We start from the raw sequence: 21189 nt of genomic DNA, 5'->3' as shown, positions 1-21189 counted from the left end.
TTCAAAGAACCTCCACACTAATTTGAGGAACAAATGGATATGGGTAAATAATCTGTTTAATTTAAATGTAATAAAAGTATATTTCCACACACCTCAGGAGAACTGTATGAAGGAAATGCTGTTTTATAACTATTCATACTGGGTGGTAGAAGCTAAGTGACTGGTATATTATGTTTTTTGGGTCTAAGGGCCCACGTGCACTAGCTGAGGGACAGTACAGAATAAATTGCACTAAAAGATTATTTGCGTGAATATTATTAAGGCAAAAGACCTAGGAGGAATGTTGTTGGATATTAGTCCGGTAGAAGAGAGTAATTAGTAGCTGGTGGTGAGAGCAGCTACAGTGGTGCACTGTTGGTGCTACTTGTCTAGTGATTTCCTTATTGAGTACAAGTTTTATTATTTTTATTATTATTATTATCATTATTGTTATTATTATTATTTCTCTTTCCTGTCTCAAACATTATGTCTGGTTAAAAATGGAAAGTGATGCGGACCTTGATCAAGCGTGACTTCTTTTCAACTGTACGGTATATGTTACATTGCATTTAGGAACTTTTGGGTAATTGAACACGTATCAATAATTACAGATTTCTGTAGTTGTATATATATATTTGGATGTAGCTGTATTGCGTTGATGTACTGGTGGATATTGTGTGGTATGACTCCTGTAGTTGACAGTATAATTGGTATAATGTCAACTTTATGCTGATGCCACATGTCCTTGACTTCCTCAGCCAGTTGGATGTATTTTTCAATTTTTTTCTCCTGTTTTCTTCTGTATATTTGTTGTATTGTGTATGGATATTTCGATTAGTTGTGTTAATTTCTTCTTTTTATTGGTGAGTATGATGTCAGGTTTGTCATGTGGTGTTGTTTTATCTGTTATAATGGTTCTGTTCCAGTATAATTTGTATTCATCATTCTCCAGTACATTTTGTGGTGCATACTTATATGTGGGAACGTGTTGTTTTATTTGTTTATGTTGTATGGCAAGTTGTTGATGTATTATTTTTGCTACATTGTCATGTCTTCTCTGGTATTCTGTATTTGCTAGTATTGTACAGGGTAGTCCAAAAGTCCGGAAACACACTGATAAAATCCAAATGGAGTAGCAAACAAGGAACCAGAGTCCGTACACACGAGGAAGGGGGAGGGAGAAACTTTATATGCTATGCCACCCTAGATGGCGGCCATCTTGAAAGCCGCCACCTTGGATTCAACTCCAAAATTTCAAATGGGAATGTGGTTTTGTGACATATCAAGCAGGTAGAGAATTTCACCAGAAAAACAATGCCGTTGTTATTTGAAACATAGCTTGATTCATTCTTGGGTTATAGCCAATTACTTGCGGCAGCAGTGGGACGCTCAGCAGCGTGAGTATCACGTACTGAGAAGTCATAAAATGGAGTCTGTAACGGTGCAAAATGACTATCCCAAGACTGATATGTTACATGTGCTTAAGTGTTAGGTATCATTGACTCATGCTAACGTTTTAATCATTGTTTCCTTATTTACAGGTTACAAAATGTCCTTAACACATGAAGAATGCATTGAAATGATCTTGATATCAGGAGAAAGAAGCACATGGGTCATTGCTGAGGATTTCAACAGTCGTCACCCAACCAAACAGCCCATCACTCACAGCGCAGTTGCCAAGCTTTTGGCCAAATTCTGAGCAACAGGTTCTGTCACAGATAAACCTAAGGCTGGAAGACCAAAATCCGCCACCAATGAAGCAACAACAGTGAGCGTGTTGGCATAATTTAGCAAGAGTCCGCAACGGAGTACTTGTCGCCTGTCACAAGAATGTGGGGTTAGCCGTACCACCACACTGCTAATTTTATTGCAGCACAAATGTCACCTGTACATAATTCAGCTGCTCCAACACCTGAAAGAGGATGACCCAGACCGTCGGGTACAATTCGCAGAATGGGTGACACAGCAGCTGCAGATAAACCCACGTTTCCCCTATCAGGTGCTGTTCAGTGATGAAGTCAATTTCTTTATCAATGGTGAAGTGAACAAGCAGAATCACAGATACTGGTCCGACACAAATACGCACTGGACTGATGCTTCCAAAACGGTCGACTCACAAAAAGTGACGGTCTGGTGTGGTGTGTGGGGTACCAAAGTCGTTCGCCCTTTTTTTATTGATGGTACATTAACAGCCAACTGTTATCTAAAGTTATTGGATGAAGAAGTGTTTCACACGTTAACGGAGGATGGGACATTTCCGGAATTCTTCCAGCATGATGGAGCCCCACCACATTATGGGCACAATGTGCGAGCGTATCTGGATGTGCAGTTCCCTCAAAAGTGGACTGGTCATAGGGGTGCTGTGGAAAATGGCCACCACGTTCACCGGATTTGACTCCTTTGAATTTTTATCTTTGGGGTCATGTCAAAGCACTGGTTTATTGTGTGAAAATATGGGATTTGCATGACCTAAAGCAGCGCATTGTCAATGCGTGTGGTCAAATTAAGCCAGATGTGTTGGTCAAAGTTCATCAGGACTGGGTTCGGAGGATAGCATTAACAATCCAACATAATGACTGTTGGTGGTCTCTCTGGACTGTGTAACATCAGTGTAATGTCTCTTCGGCACATAACACACATGCTGCCAAGTGTCCCACTGCTGCCACATGTAACTGGCTATAACCCGAGAATGAATAAAGCTGTGTTTAAAATAACAACTGCATTGTTTTTCTGGTGAAATTCTCTATCTGTTTGATATGCCACATGACCACACCCTCATTTGAAATTTTGGAGTTGAGTCCAAGATGGCGGTTTTCAAGATGGCCGCCATGTTGATGGCACAGCCTATAAAGTTTCCCCCTTCCCGTTCCTCGTGTGTAGAGACTCTGTTTCCTTGTTTGCTTCTCCATTTGGATTTTATGAGGGTGTTTTCCGACTTTTGGACCACCCTGTACATCCACTTGTGATGTGGTCTACTGTTTCTATTTGTTGTTTGCAAAGTCTGCATTTATCTGTTGTGGTATTGGGATCTTTAATAATATGCTTGCTGTAATATCTGGTGTTTATTGTTTGATCCTGTATTGCTATCATGAATCCTTCTGTCTCACTGTATATATTGCCTTTTCTTAGCCATGTGTTGGATGCGTCTTGATCAATGTGTGGCTGTGTTAGATGATATGGGTGCTTGCCATGTAGTGTTTTCTTTTTCCAATTTACTTTCTTCGTATCTGTTGACGTTATGTGATCTAAAGGGTTGTAGAAGTGGTTATGAAATTGCAATGGTGTAGCCAATGTATTTATATGAGTGATTGCTTTGTGTATTTTGCTAGTTTCTGCTTGTTCTATAAAGAATTTTCTTAAGTTGTCTACCTGTCCCTAATGTAGGTGTTTTATGTCGATACATCTCCTTCCTCATTCCTTTCTGCTTAATGTGAATCTTTCTGTTGCTGAATGTATGTGATGTATTCTATATTTGTGGCATTGTGATCGTGTAAGTGTATTGAGTGCTCATAGGTCTGTGTTACTCCATTTCACTACTCCAAATGAGTGGGTCAATATTGGTATAGCATAGGTATTTATAGCTTTTGTCTTGTTTCTTGCTTTCAATTCTGTTTTCAGTACTTTTGTTAGTCTTTGTCTATATTTTTCTTTTAGTTCTTCTTTAATATTTGTATTATCTGTTCCTATTTTTTGTCTGTAGCCTAGATATTTATAGACATCTGTTTTTTTCCATAGCTTCTATGCAGTCGCTGTGGTTAGCCAATATGTAATCTTCTTTTTTAGTGTGTTTTCCCTTGACTATGCTATTTTCCTTACATTTGTCTGTTCCAAAAGCCATATTTATATCATTGCTGAATACTTCTGTCATCTTTAGTAATTGGTTGAGTTGTTGATTTGTTCCTGCCAGTAATTTTATATCATCCATGTATAGCAAATGTGTGATTTTGTGTTGGTATGTTCCAGTAATATTGTATCCATAATTTATCTAAAAACAAAGATGATGTAACTTACCAAACGAAAGCGTTGGTATGTTGATAGACACACAAACAAACATACACACAAAATTCAAGGTTTCGCAACCCATGGTTGCTTCATCAGGAAAGAGGGAAGGAGAGGGAAAGACGAAAGGATGTGGGTTGTAAGGGAGAGGGTAAGGTGTCATTCCAATCCCGGGAGCGGTAAGACTTACCTTAGGGGGAAAGAGGGGCTGGTACACACTCGCTTGTGCTAGCGCGCGCGCACACACATACACACACACATATCCATCCACACATATACAGACACATAATTTGTATTATTTAGCATGTTGGATAGTGGGTTCAGAGCAAGGCAGAACCAGAAAGGACTCAATGAGTCTCCTTGGTATATTCCACGCTTAATCTGTACTGGCTGTGATGTGCTACTATTTGAATTTGTTTGGATATTAAGTGTGGTTTTCCAATTTTTCATTACTACGTTTAGGAACTGTATTAATTTAGGATCTACTTTGTTTATTTCCAATATCTGTAGTAACCATGAGTGGGGTACACTATCAAAAGCTTTTTGGTAATCAATGTACATTGATATGTCACCTCTGCATCTACTATCAGTTGCTCTTTACGTCCTTGTGCTCCTTTGCAACAGCCTTTATGTTCTTCATTTATAATTTTGTTCTGTGTTGTATGTGTCACTAATTTCTGTGTAATGACTGAAGTTAATATTTTGTATATTGTTGGTAGGCATGTTATGGGACAATATTTTGCTGGGTTTGCTGTGTGTCTGCTTGTGCTTTAGGTTTCATATAAGTTATTCCATGTGTAAGTGTATCAGGGAATGTGTATGGGTCTGCAATGTAACTGTTAAATAATGCCTGGAATCCTTACCCAATCTGTTACCCCCAGAAACCATCCTTGTAACCATTGATGCCACTTCCTTATGCACAAATATTCCGCACGTCCAGGGCCTCGCTGCGATGGAGCACTTCCTATCACGCCGATCACCTGCCACCCTACCGAAAACCTCTTTCCTCGTCACCTTAGTCAGCTTCATCCTGGCTCACAATTTCTTCACTTTTGAAGGCCAGACATACCAACAATTAAAGGGAACAGCCATGGGTACCAGGATGGTCCCCTCGTATGCCAAACTATTCATGGGTCGCTTAGAGGAAGCCTTCTTGGTTACCCAGACCTGCGAACCCAAAGTTTGGTACAGATTTATTGATGACATCTTCATGATCTGGACTCACAGTGAAGAAGAACTCCAGAATTTCCTCTCCAAACTCAACTCCCTTGGTTCCATCAGATTCATCTGGTCCTACTCCAAATCCCATGCCACTTTCCTTGACGTTGACCTCCATTTTTCCAATGGCCAGCTTCACTCATCCGTCCACATCAAACCCACCAACAAGCAACAGTACCTCCATTATGACAGCTGCCACCCATTCCACATCAAACAGTCCCTTCCCTACAGCCTAGGTCTTCGTGGCAAACGAATCTGCTCCAGTCAGGAATCCCTGAACCATTACACCAACAATCTGAAAACAGTTTTCGCATCCCGCAACTACCCTCCCGACCTGGTACAGAAGCAAATAACCAGAGCCAGAGCAACTTCCTCATCCCCTCAAATCCAGAACCTCCCACAGAAGAACCATAAAAGTGCCCCACTTATGACAGGATACTTTCCGGATTTGGATCAGACTCTGAATGTGGCTCTCCAGCAGGGATACGACTTCCTCAAATCCTGCCTTGCAATGAGATCCATCCTTCCCGAAATCCTCGCCACTCAACCAAGAGTGTCTTTTCGCCATTCACCTAACCTTCGTAGCCTCTTAGTTCATCCCTATGAAATCCCCAAACCACCTTCCCTACCCTCTGGCTCCTACCCTTCTAACTGCCCCTGGTGTAAAACCTGTCCCATGCACCCTCCCACCACCACCTACTCCAGTCCTGTAACCCGGAAGGTGTACATGATCAAAGGCAGAGCTACGTGTGAAAGCATCCACGTGATTTACCAACTGACCTGCCTACACTGTGAAGCTTTCTACGTGGGAACGACCAGCAACAAACTGTCCATTCGCATGAATGGACACAGGCAGACAGTGCTTGTTAGTAATGAGGATCACACTGTGGCTAAACATGCCTTGGTGCACAGCCAGCACATCTTGGCACAGTGTTACACCATCCGGGTTATCTGGATACTTCCCACTAACACAAATCTGTCAGAACTCCGGAGATGGGAACTTGCCCTTCAGTATATCCTCTCTCCTCGTTATCCGCCAGGCCTCAACCTCCGCTAATTTCAAGTTGCCGCCACTCATACCTCACCTGTCTTTCAACATCTTTGCCTGTGTACCTCCGCCTCGACTGACATCTCTGCCCAAACTCTTTGCCTTTACAAATATCTGCTTGTGCGTGTGTGTGTGTGTGTGTGTGTGTGTGTGTGTGTGTGTGTGTGTGTACCTGTCCTTTTTTCCCCTTAAGGTAAGTCTTTCTGCTCCCAGGATTGGAATGACTCCTTACCCTCTCCCTTAAAACCCACATCCTTTGGTCTTTCCCTCTCCTTCCCTCTCTCCTGAAGAAGCAACCATTGGTTGCGAAAGCTTGAATTTTGTGTGTATGTTTGTGTATCTATCGACCTGCCAGCACTTTTGTTTGGTAAGTCACATCAACTTTGTTTTTAGATATATTTTCCCCATGTGGAATGTTTCCCTCTATTATGTTAAATAATTTAGTTAGATGTGAATGTGTTTAGGTGAACTTCTTTAGCCAGAAATTTGCTATTTTATCTTTTCCAGGGGCTTTCCAATTGTGCGTAGAATTAACTGTTTGAGTGACTTCATGTTGCAAAATTACCACTCCAGGAATTTGTGGTATCATCTTGTATGGGTCTGTTTCTGCTTGTATCCACCATGCATGCCTGTTATGTTGTACCGGGTTTGACCACATGTTGCTCCAGAAGTGTTCCATGTCTGTTATGTTTGTGGATTGTCTATTTTAATGTGTGTGCTATCTATTGTCTGGTAAAATTTCTTTTGGTTTGTGTTGAATGTTTGGTTTTGTTTCCATCTATTTTCACTTTTTTTTTGTATCTTCTAAGTCGTTTGGCCAATGCTTGTAATTTCTGCTTCTTTTCATCTAATTGCTCTATTATTATTATTATTATTATTATTATTATTATTATTAGTTGCTCTGTGTGAGGAGGGCAAGGTTACAACAGGTACCTAAGAAACAGGGTTCAGTTTACCCAGTTGTAAGATGACTAGCACAGAGTAGTTTGAACTTGCCGACCTGGAGAGTTTCTGACAGTACTCATATTAGGGTGGTTTGATAAGTCTGGTAAATTCCATGAAAGAATGGAACATTTTTGTTGCACCTTCATGGATATAGATGGTAAGCTTGATTATTCCATGGATTCCATGTCAACAATGTATAGTGCACAGTGCATGGTAGACAGCCTTTCTGAGTTGATCAGTGTGTCAACTATGACAGAAAATTGAGGAAACAGAGTTTCGTGCTGTTATTAACCATTTTCATTTCAAGGGTTAGACTGTCACACAAAACAACGAAGATTTGGATGATGTAATGCAGACTCTGCACCATTGTTGACCACCATTCACTTTTGGATTAATGAATTTAAAGTGGGTCGGACAAGCACCAAAGATTAAGCACACACTGGCCACCAAACTTAGGTCATCACAAAGGAAACCATTGGCAAAATCCATTACATAGTAATGCAAGAGCACCAAATAAAAATTCCGGAAATTGCTGAATCTGTAGATATCTAAAATGAGTGAGTGTATAATATCATGCACAAAGAATTGGCTATGAAGAAGCAGTGTGATGAGGGTACCGCAATTTCTCACTGTCTACCAAAGTGCTTCTGGCATGTTTCCACAAAATTTCTGGCAATGTTTAATCAAAATCCTCAAGAGGTTTTGGATCAATTTGTGGCTGTTGATGAAATCTGGATCCATCATTACACACCTGAGTCAAAACAGCAGTCAAGACAATGGAAAAAGACTGGTGAAAGTGCACCAAAAAAGGCAAAGAACATTTTGTAAGCTGTGTTTTTTTTTTGGGGGGGGGGGAGGGGGCAGATTTCCGCAGAATAATCCTCATAGATTACTTTGAAACAGGCAGAACAACCCTTTTATGCTTCATTGTTGGATTTTTTTTAAATCTTGTGTTGGTCGGGGGGAAAAAAAGCAGATGGTGCACAAAAAAGTGCTCTTTCACCAAAAAACAAGACTGTCCCACATATAAAAAATAACAATGGTGAAAGTGCATGAATTAGGCTTCGAACTGGTTCTTCGTCCCTATTCACCACACTCAGTGTCAAGTAACTTCTTGCTGCTCTCTAACTTGGAACTGTGGTTTGCTGGGATGAAATTTTCATCAAATGGGGAAGTGATAGTTGCAGTCAATGCGTATTTCATAGAGTTTGACAGAACCTATTTTTCTGATGAGATGAAAATGCTAGGGATTTAACTAGGTTGAGGAGACTACATCTGCCATAAAGAAGACTATGTTGAGAAGTTTGGTGAGTTGTTTACAACACAAACATTTTTTCATGCTTTTTTACCAGACTTACCACACCATCACGCATGGAGAGCTGCATCAAACCAGTCTCTGGACTGAAGACCTCAACAACATCATCACACCATCCTCAAACATTATATGATAATTGATAGGTTACTAGTTGCCTGCTCAATTTTGCAGCAGTAAGTTCATTAGTATTTGCGGTTACATTCCCACAGGTAAACATATGTGAGGATAAAAGCAGGTGAGAAAAGAACTGGCCAACCTATCTCCTAAAGGTTTATATAGATCTGCCTATGGCAAAACATAAAACAGAACAATTACCCCTATATATGTCTATAAACAGATAGCAAGTAAAGCACATGATCCATTAGACATATTATATTCTGTCTGTCACTTATTATGGTAAGATCACGCTGGTTAGTATACAGTAAATTTAAATAATGATGGCTTTAAACTATGTAGTTTACCAATATAGTGTGGAATACCAAACACAACTGACAAACCATGATCACACTCAGTGCTGAAGCATATTGCTAATACATCATTATCCTCTGCCAGTTCGCTGAAGATTGAATATAGTTTGTATTTGGAATGGAAGGCGGGAATTACAGGAGGAGTATATTATTGTATACAAATATTGAACACGCAGTTGATAAACAAGCATATTACCTACATCTATAGTAATAATACAATTGTAAACTGTTGTGTGTGTCTGTCTGAACATGCTAATCTCCAAAACTACTTGGTGAATTTTTGTGGGGTTCTGGTGTCTGTCTGCCTAAACACAGTAATTTCCAAAACTAAGATAATTTTTTTATCAAATTATTTTGTGAAGCTTTCTACTCATTTTCTTTATTTGTTGTATGATTGTACAATTATGGCCGTAGAAGGAAAGATGTACATGGAATAATGTACCATTAACAAATCATCTATAAAGTACGTTACAACCTTGTGAAATGTTTTGTTCTTATGTTAAATTAATGCACTCAATGTATAACGCTTCCTGTTCACATGCCTCAAAATGGCCTAAGGCTGAAATTGTACAAATGTACATCAAATAAAGAAAATGTCAGCTCTCAGCATCACTGACCTTGTTTGTAATTAACAAAAATAACTTCAATCCTTGTACACTGTCAGTTCTTGTGTGTAAATCGAGTAAAGTTTGGTAAAAATTGTTAATATTGAGTGCACTGATTGGAAAGAGGAATGAAGCACAAGGTGTTGTGGTGAGCAGAGATCAGCTTTCAAATAAGTTTCTATCCAGATAATTATTCAAATGAGTAGATCATTCAAACAAATTTATTCACGAGTAAATTACTCACAGATAATGGTATTATTCCTCCTGGCAAATACAAATAATTATTTCTTATTTATTGTTCATAACTTAAATAACAAATAATGTAGACTACAAGCATGTTTTCTTTGTTTACTTCATGCGTAGAATTCTATAACTAGTGTTTGTTTTCTGAGCTCATTGCAGTCTCTGTTTGATAAATAACTAATTAAAGATTTGCTCCAAAATATGCTTTGGTGATTCAGTAAGTTAAACTTAAGATTACAAAGCTAAAAATTTGGGTTGCAATCCCCTATTGGCCCTATGATTTTCTCTCTTCCTTGTTGCTTCTTTCACCTCTAGCAACGAGAAATGTGTCAAGTCAAATCGCACTGTTTTGGAGTACACATTTAAATGTAGGTCTCCCAGTAACTGATTGTGTTAAGTTGGTTCAGAGGTGTGAGGAACACAAGGGCACATCACTTTGCCTAGTAAGGCACTGCAGTGCGTACAAACTTTCAAAGAAGTAGCCACTGGCTCCGAAAGCTTGCCTAATTATAACCTTCTTTTATGTATGTGTCCTGCTGCCGCTTGGTGAGTACATTTTCTATCTGCCCGAATATATGTATTGAGTATTTTGTAATTTGTTACTCATAAAATTCAATAAAATTCATTTTCAGTGCTAGATTAAAAATGCAGAATTTCCTGAGATTTTATGCAATTCTTGAATTTCCCTGCGAGTTCACTTATTTTTTTCAGGTAAAATGTAATTCCCCGAGAATTCCTGGTTTTCCAGGACAGCCACCCTCGAAAACGTATCATGGGTGGACAGCCTCAGCAGTTAACATTGCCAATGCACCCCAATTCAACCAGCTCTGCACTTGCCAGTAACCCCCCCCCCCCCCCCCCTTATTACTACATCGAAGAACTCTTAACTAAGTAAATGGAGAAAGATGAGAAGGCAGCCAACAGAAACTCTTAATCTGCTGCACGTTCCTCTACTATAAGAAGATCCTTACACTGTCTGATATGGAAGTCACATTCATAATTACACAATTCGCTCATGATTGTAGTTGTACAAAATGAGTGAACAAAGCAAGAGCTCAGTTGGTAACAACTAATATCAACATACTTCAAATCTAACTAACTCCTAAAACATTTGCGGGGCCCTGGATTTGCAAAGTCAAGCAAAAGTTTTTATTAGTATCAACTCTCAGTAGGCTTTCCATAACAATTACATCAATTGAATAAGTTTTGCGGCAATCCAACATGTGTCTATGTAGTTACATACAACTTTATGACTGAAAAATTTTGGAAGAGACACTGAGTTTCTGAGTACATAAAAGAGTTCGTAATACTGCAGCACGCGCAACTTTATCACAGAAATGTTAAGAAATTATTGGAAGACTTGTTTGCCTTTCTAGACAAACTGCAGTTATTGCAGCAATGTCTTACTCACAATTTAAACACAAATAGTTCACCCGCACTGATGTCCATGACAAAGCGATGTTTATAATAGCCTTAGAAATGTATAAACAATTAGGTCATGAGCTTCAGATGATGTTACTGACTAGAATGAAAAATTATTTTGTTGTGATTTGGGAGGTGAAGCTAATGTAGAATCACAATTAATGTATTTGCCAAAAACTATAGGAAAGTTGTTGATTTTTCAATATTTGCAGGAGAAGATTGTTATTTGCAGGTCTTACATCATTATCCTGAAATAAAGACAATTTCAAGAGATATAACATACGAATATACTCTTTGTATGTGTAGAATGTATTTTCCGTATTGTGTTGCAACAGAAAATCTTCAAAAAGCAAATAAACTTGCTGATTAGATGTTTAAAAAAAAGTGTTTTCTGAAAACTAATTTAAAGACAACAAATAGCACATCAGTTTAATAAATAATAAAGAACTGGAGCAATAAGTCTCATCGGATTTCAAATTTATCTATTATTCAGAACACTTTGTATTCACAGACCACGAACAAATGTTTTTACTCATGTAAAATAATAATGTTTTGAATACATATTTTTATTTGTTATTCACAAATGACTAATAAAAATTTGTACGGATATTTGTTATCCAGAATGGAAAATGATGCACCTACATCCAGTCACTTAAACGTTATAAAGAGGTAAATAATTGACCAGGGTTCCAAAAATATGAGTGTTACATGGAGGAAATTGTAATATAGAGGAAATGCAGTAAAGAGGAAAATTTAACATTGTTTATATGGGCTTTTAGTCGGGACTGGGAAAAAAAAAGACCTGATTTGGAAATTTTCTAGTTATTTTAAGTGTTCAAAATGTTGGAGTACAACTATATTCCACCAGTGACCACTTTCCACATTTTTCACAACCCGCTTCATTTAGGTAGCTTAATAAAACAGTCTCAAAAAAATTAATTGGAGTGGTTAATATTTTAAAGACATAGATGTATAGGTTGAAGTTAGATATAGCGGAAGTTAGTGAAGTGAGGTGGTAGAAAGAACAGAGGGAGTAGGTCTACTAATGAATAATAAAATATGAATGCAGGTAAGCTACTATCAACAGGATAGTGAACACATTACTGTAGCTGATACAGATATAATCCCAACATCCACCACAGTAGCGCAACTTTATATGCCTACTATCTCAGCAGATGATGATGAAATTGAGAAAAAATGTGTTTAATGAGAGAAAAACAATTATGAAGATAGTTTCACACAAGTTACATATCCTGGAGCAACATTATTAAGGTTGTTATTATTATTATTATTATTATTATTATTATTTAGCGTATGTGGTTTTTAAATACAAATGGTTTCAAAATGCATGTTTGACCATCAGCTGTTTTTATTTTAAACCCAAATACAACCAGTTTCAGTCATGGACCATCTTCGGGGATAAGGGTTAAAATGGTTTAAGCCACCATGTTACATTTGTCATTAATTAAATAATGCATAGATCATGTCATGAATATCAATATACGACACAGGACTTTTGGAAGCAAACATACTAAGTAATCTGTGCACACTTTTAGGAGCAAAGATACTGATATGACATGCTCTGTATACACTTAGTATATTTGTTTCTAAAAGTCCTGTGTTGTATAATGATATTTATGACATGCCCTGCATATTATTTAAGTAATGAAAAATGTAATGTGGTGGCTTAAAACATTTTAACCCTTATCCATGAAGATAGTCCACGACTGAAATAAAAACAGCTCATTGTCAAACACACATTTTAGACGTTACTTGATGGCTGTTGATCGTCATCTTCCAAAAATGTTTTGAAGACAATATGGACTGGGGGAATGAAAAGAAATGGGGACAGCTTGTTAGAATTTAGCACAGATCACAGATCTTTCAGCCATTGCTAACATTTCGTTTGGGAATCATGAAAGGAGTTTGTGAAAGGTATATGGACACGACCTAGAGACACCAGAATGCTTCAGATATATTACACCATAAGACAGATTTTAAACGGCAAAAAATTTCTAGTTGGAGATGGGGGATATGGCTACAGTTCATTGATTATGACCTACAGACTAAAACTGAGTAAACTGCAAAAAGACACGTAATTAAAGAGGCTAAGTCAAAAGAACCAGGGGTTGTTGAGATTTCAAAGGGAGCACTAAGCGATGATTGACTGAAATAGGTGAAATTAATAAACAGATGAGGATTGGGTAACTTTGAAAGATGAAATACTGAAGTGACACAAAAATGCAGCAAATAAAACATAGAAAAGAAAATACAGGCATCTTAATGCTGAGATTGATAGGAAGTGCAAAATTGCAACAAAGGAATATAAGTCAAGGGAAGTGTTCGATTCCAATGCGTCGTCATAGCTATGTGTGTTTTGGTATCATGAGCTGCTGTTGACGGAAGCGTCCGATCCCAATTTTTGTTTCTCAGGTGTTGGTTTTGAGGTATCGATAGTTGTCGTGTGATTATAATTTTCTGAGTATTTGTTTTTTATTTTGTGGTTTCGACAAATGTGGTTGAGCTACGCAGGTGAAGAGAAGTGACTCATTCCTGTCGTTATTGTAAGTGTAGCGGAATTTGGGAATTTTCTAGTGTTTTTATTTCATCGTTTTGTGTTGTTTGCGATTGTGGTGTGTGTCTGTATGAGTTTATATTTAGTTTTTCTCCACCCAAAAACCCCCAATTTCCCATGCTGGTCCCATTAGTCTGATTACAGTTTTGGAGGGAAATGTATTTGTTGGTTTGTATGTGTTTTCGTGTTTGTTGTCGTGTTTATGTAATGACGTCATAGGTGCCATATTGGAGACGTTGAGAATGGTCATTTCCACCATATTGGTGACGTCATGTGTCAAAGTAGACAGGTGGAATCAGATGCTTCTGTAATCCCAGATGGTTTTTAGGCGATTTTCCATCTGCCTCGATGAATGCGTGCTGGTTCCCCTTATTCAGCCTCAGTTACACAAAGTCATCAATTGCTGTGCAAACACTGCCTCCATGTACGCGTACACCGTAATTACTCTACCACGAAAACATCTGGGGTACAATTATCTGGTATGAGACGTTCCTGGGGGGGTGGGGGGGTGGAGGGGAGTTGGGGGTGGAAGGAGGGGGAAGATGGGTCCACTGGGGGTAGAACCACACAATAACCTTAGGTTCGGTGTGGGGCAGAGGTTGGGGGAGGGGGGGGGGGGTTTGGACTGCTGTGGCCCGTTGTGAACCTCTGAGGGCTACAGCAGGACGAAGCCTCTCTGTTGTTTCTAGGTCTCCAGTTCAGTACACAATACACCATATAGTTTGACATTCCCTGAAAAGAAGAGTTTCCACTTTTAGGTTGAACAGGTTTTATAAACAACTGAAATTTTTGCCATACATAAAATATGTTTTATTACCACATAAAAGGCTCATAAAAATCAAAACCAAGCTTTATTTAACATAATTTTAGTTTTGAAAGATGAGCGAGAGATTCATTTTTCAAGCATTTTTAATGGTTCCAAAATGTACGTAAAAGGTCCAAGGACTTAAAGGTTTCAATTTATACAACTTCTCTGCACTCTTTTTTGTAATGAAATTAGCCTGCCAATAAACTAAAAATGTATTCCACTGCTTCAGTATCTTCCTTTGATATAGAGTGATGCCTTCCTGTTGAACCCATAAAAACTGGAGCACTTACAATTTTCAAAACATTATGAACAGGAAGTGAGCACTGATGGTGTTGTTGATGTCCTTCAGCTGGACACCTACAGCCAACATCTGGTCCATGTGGTAGCATAAAGTTCATTACAGTTTCGTCTAACTCATAACTGGTGTCTACAATCTCTGTAATCCACCAGCCACACACACACACACACACACACACACACACACACACACACACACACACACACACACACACACACACACACACACACACACACCCCCCTTCTCAGGTTGTGAATCTTAATATTACCCTGCTGTTTATGAGATGTTGGCCGAATGAAAGAAATTTCTTCTTTAAAGTGAGTGTAATATGAGTTTGCCCATCACTTTGAGTCCAAAAATGTGTCTTCTGAATTCCTTTCATAGGAGTAGCATGTTTAGACCATTCTTCTTTTTTCTGCTCATGTATTTCTTCGATTTCCGGCTGTGGTGTGTAAGATTTCACAACTCTCGTAAAATCCTCAGAATTCTGAATCACTGCTGTATTTGGTCTGGAAAGATTATGTTTTGTAGCATGGTGCTTCAGCAGGCCTCCTACACCATCACAAGGCCCCTTCCAGTAGCACTGTATACCGAGTCAGTTGGCACAAATGACTTACTCAATTCAAACAGCTGGTAATGAATTTTAAAATGACTATGAGCACCATCATAAATAACAATGATCTTCTCTGCCCCTGTTTGTTGTTGAAGAATTTTGCGCATTGCTAGCAAAGCAAATGTTGAGTCATGGCCTGTAGCATCACTTATATATAACTCCAACATTTTTAGTCTTGTTTTGAAAATATGTCACTCCTGTAAAAACTGAAACCTGATCATCACTCCAATGATACAGGGTACTTCTTGAGGGAGAATTACAGACCAGTTCTCAGAAAAATCACAGTGTAGCACTAAAACATAATTCTTCAGCCTGTACACACCCTTCACTTTTGCAATGTGTTGTTGTTGCAATTTCTTCAGATGCTAGTATGTTACTGCTTTCACTGACCATTTACCAAGTTCATCAATGAAACTGTCACAGGCAACAGTTTTCTTAATCAGTTTATTTTCCTCCCATCTCGCAAATGTAATTTTTGCAGAGTTCTCTGTTACATCTTCCAGGCCAAGTGTCTGTAAAGACAGTCCTCCCTTTCCAGGGGAGCCACCATATCCTTGAAACAAACAAGTCTCTTCCTTTACGTCTCGTGCAAGTCATGTATGTCTTGCCTTTCACAACTTTTTAACCTTCAACTGTTACAGTTATAGTGTCTTTTTTTGTTGGCGCTCTGGTGAGAGTCCCATTTATCTTCCAGATAAAATGACTGCACTATTTGAACTCAAGGAGCTTCTACAAAATGATCATAATAGGAATCTGGTCTTCCAAAGACTCCTCTTACAGACTTCACATTTCTTGATTTGTCTACCATGTACTTTGAAATGATGGAACATGGTTCAAAATTGTTTTCTTTGAAAATGTATCTGGGATAATAGTTAAAACTTGCACCTTTTCATTGTAGGATGCACAATATTCAACAGCTGAATTGATATTTGTGAAATATTCCTGGAAAGAGCTGCAAGAGTGCTTTGGTTCATTTTTTTTTTTTTTTTTCTGAACTTGTAATTTCTACTTTGAACAGTGTAATCAGTTTTGCTGTAGTGTATTCATCCATAGCTTTAGAAATTTCTCTGCCTTTTCTTGATGCATAGAGCTTATGACTGGGCTTCACTGGCCACAATTTCTTAACAGGACCAACACCTACCTCTGTAGCTAGAAGACTGATTCAGGGTAATTAATCCTCTATTGATGCAAAATCTGCACCATGGGAGTCTGCACCTTGTTCAGATACTATCATTGTTGTTATTCTGTCAAAATATTTAGAACACAAAAAGTCATCACTGGAAACATCTTCACTTTGAAACAGAGTCTTCAAATGAGAACACTTATTCCCAACCTGGAAAAAGTCTGTTTTTTGTCTGTCTTATATAGCACTCTAAGACTTACCAAGCGGGAAAGCACCGGCAGATAGGCACAATGAACAAAACACACACACACACAGAATTACTAGCTTTCGCAACCGATGGTTGTTTCTTCAGGAAGGAGAGGGAAAGACGAAAGGATGTGGGTTTTAAGGGAGAGGGTAAGGAGTCATTCCAATCCCGGGAGCGGAAAGACTTCCCTTAGGGGGAAAAAAAGGACAGGTGTACACTCGCGCGCGCGTGCGCGTGCGCGTACACACACACACACACACACACACACACACACACACACACACACACACACACACACACATCCATCCGCACATACACAAGCAGACATGTGTGTGTGTGTGTGTGTGTGTGTGTGTGTGTGTGTGTGTGTGTGTGTGTGTGTGTGTGTGCGCGCGCGAGTGTACACCTGTCCTTTTTTTCCCCCTAAGGGAAGTCTTTCCGCTCCCGGGATTGGAATGACTCCTTACCCTCTCCCTTAAAACCCACATCCTTTCGTCTTTCCCTCTCCTTCCTGAAGAAGCAACCATCGGTTGCGAAAGCTAGTAATTCTGTGTGTGTGTTTGTGTGTTTTGTTCATTGTGCCTGTTTGCCGGCGCTTTCCCGCTTGGTAAGTCTTGGAATCTTTGTTTTTAATATATTTTTCCCATGTGGAAGTTTCTTTCTATTTTATTTATATAGCACTCTTTTATGGATATGCAATGTCAGCACACTTCACTATCCTGTGGCCCCAGTTAGAAGACATTTGAAACAGTGCTTTTCACAAAAAACACTGCCACTGTGTCAACTGGCAAATTCCTCGCGAAAACAAAGAACTCACTGGATGGTCTCAGATTTCTTAGACATCTCTTCAGTATATATATTAGCACTGAATAACCAAGACAAAGAAACTGACAAGAAACTATAAAAAATAAGTGTAAAAAAGATCTGCAACAATGAAAGTGAAAAGAAATAACTGCAACAAAGCCAACAGAAATAAACATTGTAACAAAGAAATTAGTAAGAAACAGCTTCAGCAAAGACATAAATTACCCTTGAAAGTTAAAAAAAGATATTTTTTAAAATAAAAAAAATAAAACCTGCCCAACTTAAAAGTGGAAGCTCTCCTTTACAGAGAATGTAGAACTACACGGTACTAATCAACAGAAACAAAATCTAACTTTTCTGGACTGGCATTTTTGAAAGACAAAAAAAAAATCTGCAAATTATAAAAAAAATTCAAAAGGTGAAAGAAAAAGAACTTTGACAGCTATGTCCAAACTGAGGATACCATTGTACTCATAAAGCAATTATCTTTAAAATGAAAAAGATCTAACAAAATACCTAGAACTGTTAGAGATACAGCATTTTAAAAAAAATTTCAGAAATTTGCATCTTCAAAATGGTGTTTGCAGCATCATCTTTGGAGGCTTGTATCTGGGGACAGGACTTTTTTTTATTCGTGACTATGAAGGTCAGATACTGATTATGCCAACATATACAGAAACCATATCGCAGTTATAAGGTTTAAAGGGTATAAGAAAGAAGCAGTAATTGAAAAGGGAGTGAGACAGGGTTGTGGCCTCTTACAAATGTTATTTAATTTGAACATTGAACGAGACATAAAGGAAACCAATGAGAAATTCGGAAAGGGATTTAATGTTCAATGAGAAGAAATAAAAACTTTGCAGTCTGCCAACGAGACTGTAATTCCATCAGAGACAGCAAACGACTTGGAATAGCAGCTGTATGGAATGGAGTGTATCTTGAAAAGAGGTTGTAAAATGAATATAGAAAAGCAAAAGAAAAATAATGAAACATAGTTAAATTGGGATAGCCTTTAAGAATTAAATTTGGGAATGACACATTGAAAGTAGTAGACAAGTTTTGTTATTTTGGCAATAAAATAACTGATGTTGTCTGAAGTAGAGATTATCTACAATGCAGATAGGCAATAAAAACAAAAGTATTTCTGAAAAAGACAAATTGTTTTTTGGAGTATAGCCTTGCACAGAAGGGTAACATGGGTGGTTAACAGTTCGGGCAAGAAGAGGATAGATCTTTAAGTGTGATGCTACAGGAGACAGCTGAAGGTTATATGTATGCAGCAGATAACTAATAACCAGGAAACAATTTGTTGGGATATGAAATGCAACAAACACATAGTCTCATTTCTAGGTAAACCAGGTAGCAGAATGTGGGTCATTGCTAGAATTCTAAGGAAATGCAATCAGTTATCAAAGCAGACTGCATACAAAAAAAAAAAAAAAAAAAAAAAAAAAAAAAAAAAAAAAACACGTGTGACTCAGTGTAGAATAGTGCTTAAGAGTGTGGGACCCACATCAAATAGGACCAACAGGTAATACTGAATGGGACACAAAGGGGAACACAAATGGTCACATCTGTTCAACCAATAGGAAAGTGTCATGAGGAAGCTGAAAGAAGCGAAGTGCAGATGTCTGAAAACAGATGTAGACTATCAAGTGAAAATGTACTAGAGCAAACTTCCTAGTTTCTAGAGCAAACTTCAAGTGTTTACTCCAGGAATACAAAACAACCCGATACGTATCAGTCTCATACAGATCGCAAAAACAAAATTAAGACTAATTACAGTACACACAAAGGCACGAAAGCAATCATTCTTCCCAGAATCCGTACGTGAATAGAATAGGAGAAGACACAATAATCGACACAATGGGACGAACCTTGTGTCATGCACTATGGCCTACAAACTTTATTTGCAGAGTACTGGTATTGGTGGCTCAAATATGCGCAGTTTGAAACAGAGTGATGGAGAAAGTGAATTAAAACACAAAATCTGCGCCCTGTCACAACTAATGCAGATGTGCACTTATTTTAACATGTTATTTTATTTACTCAAACTAGTAAATCGGGCAATTTCCAAGGAATGGTGCATATCGGACTTCGATGAGCACTATTTTGTAGAAATTACCTCAAATCCAACTGTAAGTAAATGTAAAAAAAGTTCGTTGAAATTTACTGAGTTCTTCTCTTTTTCATACTGTTGTGCAAAACGAAAACCTTTCGTCTACATTGCATTTTCTTTGAATTTCGAGGGTTTACATGTGCAACAAACAAGTAATTCAGTCAATTGGCTGCCAATACAGATCGTACACTACATTCATCCACTGTATAATCACTAATTACATGGATTTCTGAATAACAATCAATAAATATTATCAAAATGTACAAAAAATTACGGGTGCTTATACATGTGATACTAATTTTCTCAGGAAAATAGTGCCGTGCATGTCTTAGTGTTTTGCTATAACGAACGAATACACATTTTGTGTGTGCTCAAAAAACAAACTTTACTGCAACATCGCGTATTTACATGTCTATGAGGTGTCTCCTTAGATCTCTGCGAACGCTTCACGGCAGATCTTAACAGTGGTTCGAACTGTTTTCGTGTTTTGTCTCTCAAGTTTCTGTTGGCACATGCAAGAGGCACTTCGTCTTCTTCCATGTCGAATTTTCTTTTACGAACAACATCCAATTCCAGTTCAGTCAAAAACTAATTCATCAGCAGCCATTTGTAAACAAATCACAGGTATTCACTAATCAGTAACAGATACCTCCATGGTATATACATTAGAGTAAAACACAGACATACGTGTTTCTGACATTTTTGGGAGACCAGAGAACACATTTTTAATTTATTTATTTGCCCTTTGGAGAATTTTCTCTATTTTCCCATCAAACACACAATTTTTATAAAACAATATAACAATATCGAGCACAGAATAAAATATAAAGGAATGACGGGAATATCAGATCACGTAGTGCTCACGAGAAATCGACGCAAGCCCAGTCACCACAACACCAGACACACACGCAAGAACAACACCGGAAAAAACACAACGACCACGTCCACCAAGATAGAGAAAGATCTAGGGGACACCACAGTCCCCTCGGATAAGTTGTTAGGCATTAAGCCGAGTTCACACAGGCCACTGCCAATGGCGATATGCAGTTGCTTTGTAGTTGCATGTGTGAACTCCTAGTTTTCGGTGGCGCCAATTAAGAAGCGCAACTTTTGTCACGCCACAAAAACTTGAACTTGGTTCTGCTTTGTTGCGCCATTTTGCCTTCTCCACAATCGAATAACGTCATTCGATTGATACCTCGCGGTTGGATTCAAATCTTTCTAGAGCGTATTCGTTCGCAGATAGTGCTTTTGTATGTGCGTTTGCTATTAATGTCGAAAAAATGGTCAACCGAGACAATTATGAGATTCTTGGAGGTGTATCAAGTACGAGGATGCCTTAGGAGCCACAAAAGCGAATC

General features: G+C 38.4%; 1 protein-coding gene across 2 annotated transcripts in view; it reads right to left on the bottom strand.

The window, feature by feature from the left end:
- LOC126354332 (jouberin-like) overlaps nucleotides 1-20985 on the bottom strand; it is a 259936-nt gene extending 238951 nt beyond the window's left edge. For both annotated transcript variants that reach the window (XM_050003897.1, XM_050003898.1), the window contains exon 1: nucleotides 20237-20985. In XM_050003897.1, the coding sequence (XP_049859854.1) occupies nucleotides 20237-20368 (132 nt within the window). In that variant the 5' untranslated portion in view covers nucleotides 20369-20985. The remainder of the gene's footprint in view (nucleotides 1-20236) is intronic.
- Between the last annotated feature and the right edge of the window lie 204 nt (nucleotides 20986-21189).

Source organism: Schistocerca gregaria, chromosome 3 (assembly GCF_023897955.1).
Source record: "Schistocerca gregaria isolate iqSchGreg1 chromosome 3, iqSchGreg1.2, whole genome shotgun sequence".
NCBI classification, from domain to species: domain Eukaryota; kingdom Metazoa; phylum Arthropoda; class Insecta; order Orthoptera; family Acrididae; genus Schistocerca; species Schistocerca gregaria.
Note: the sequence above shows the minus strand (reverse complement) of the source record. Positions and strands in the feature narration are given on the sequence as shown.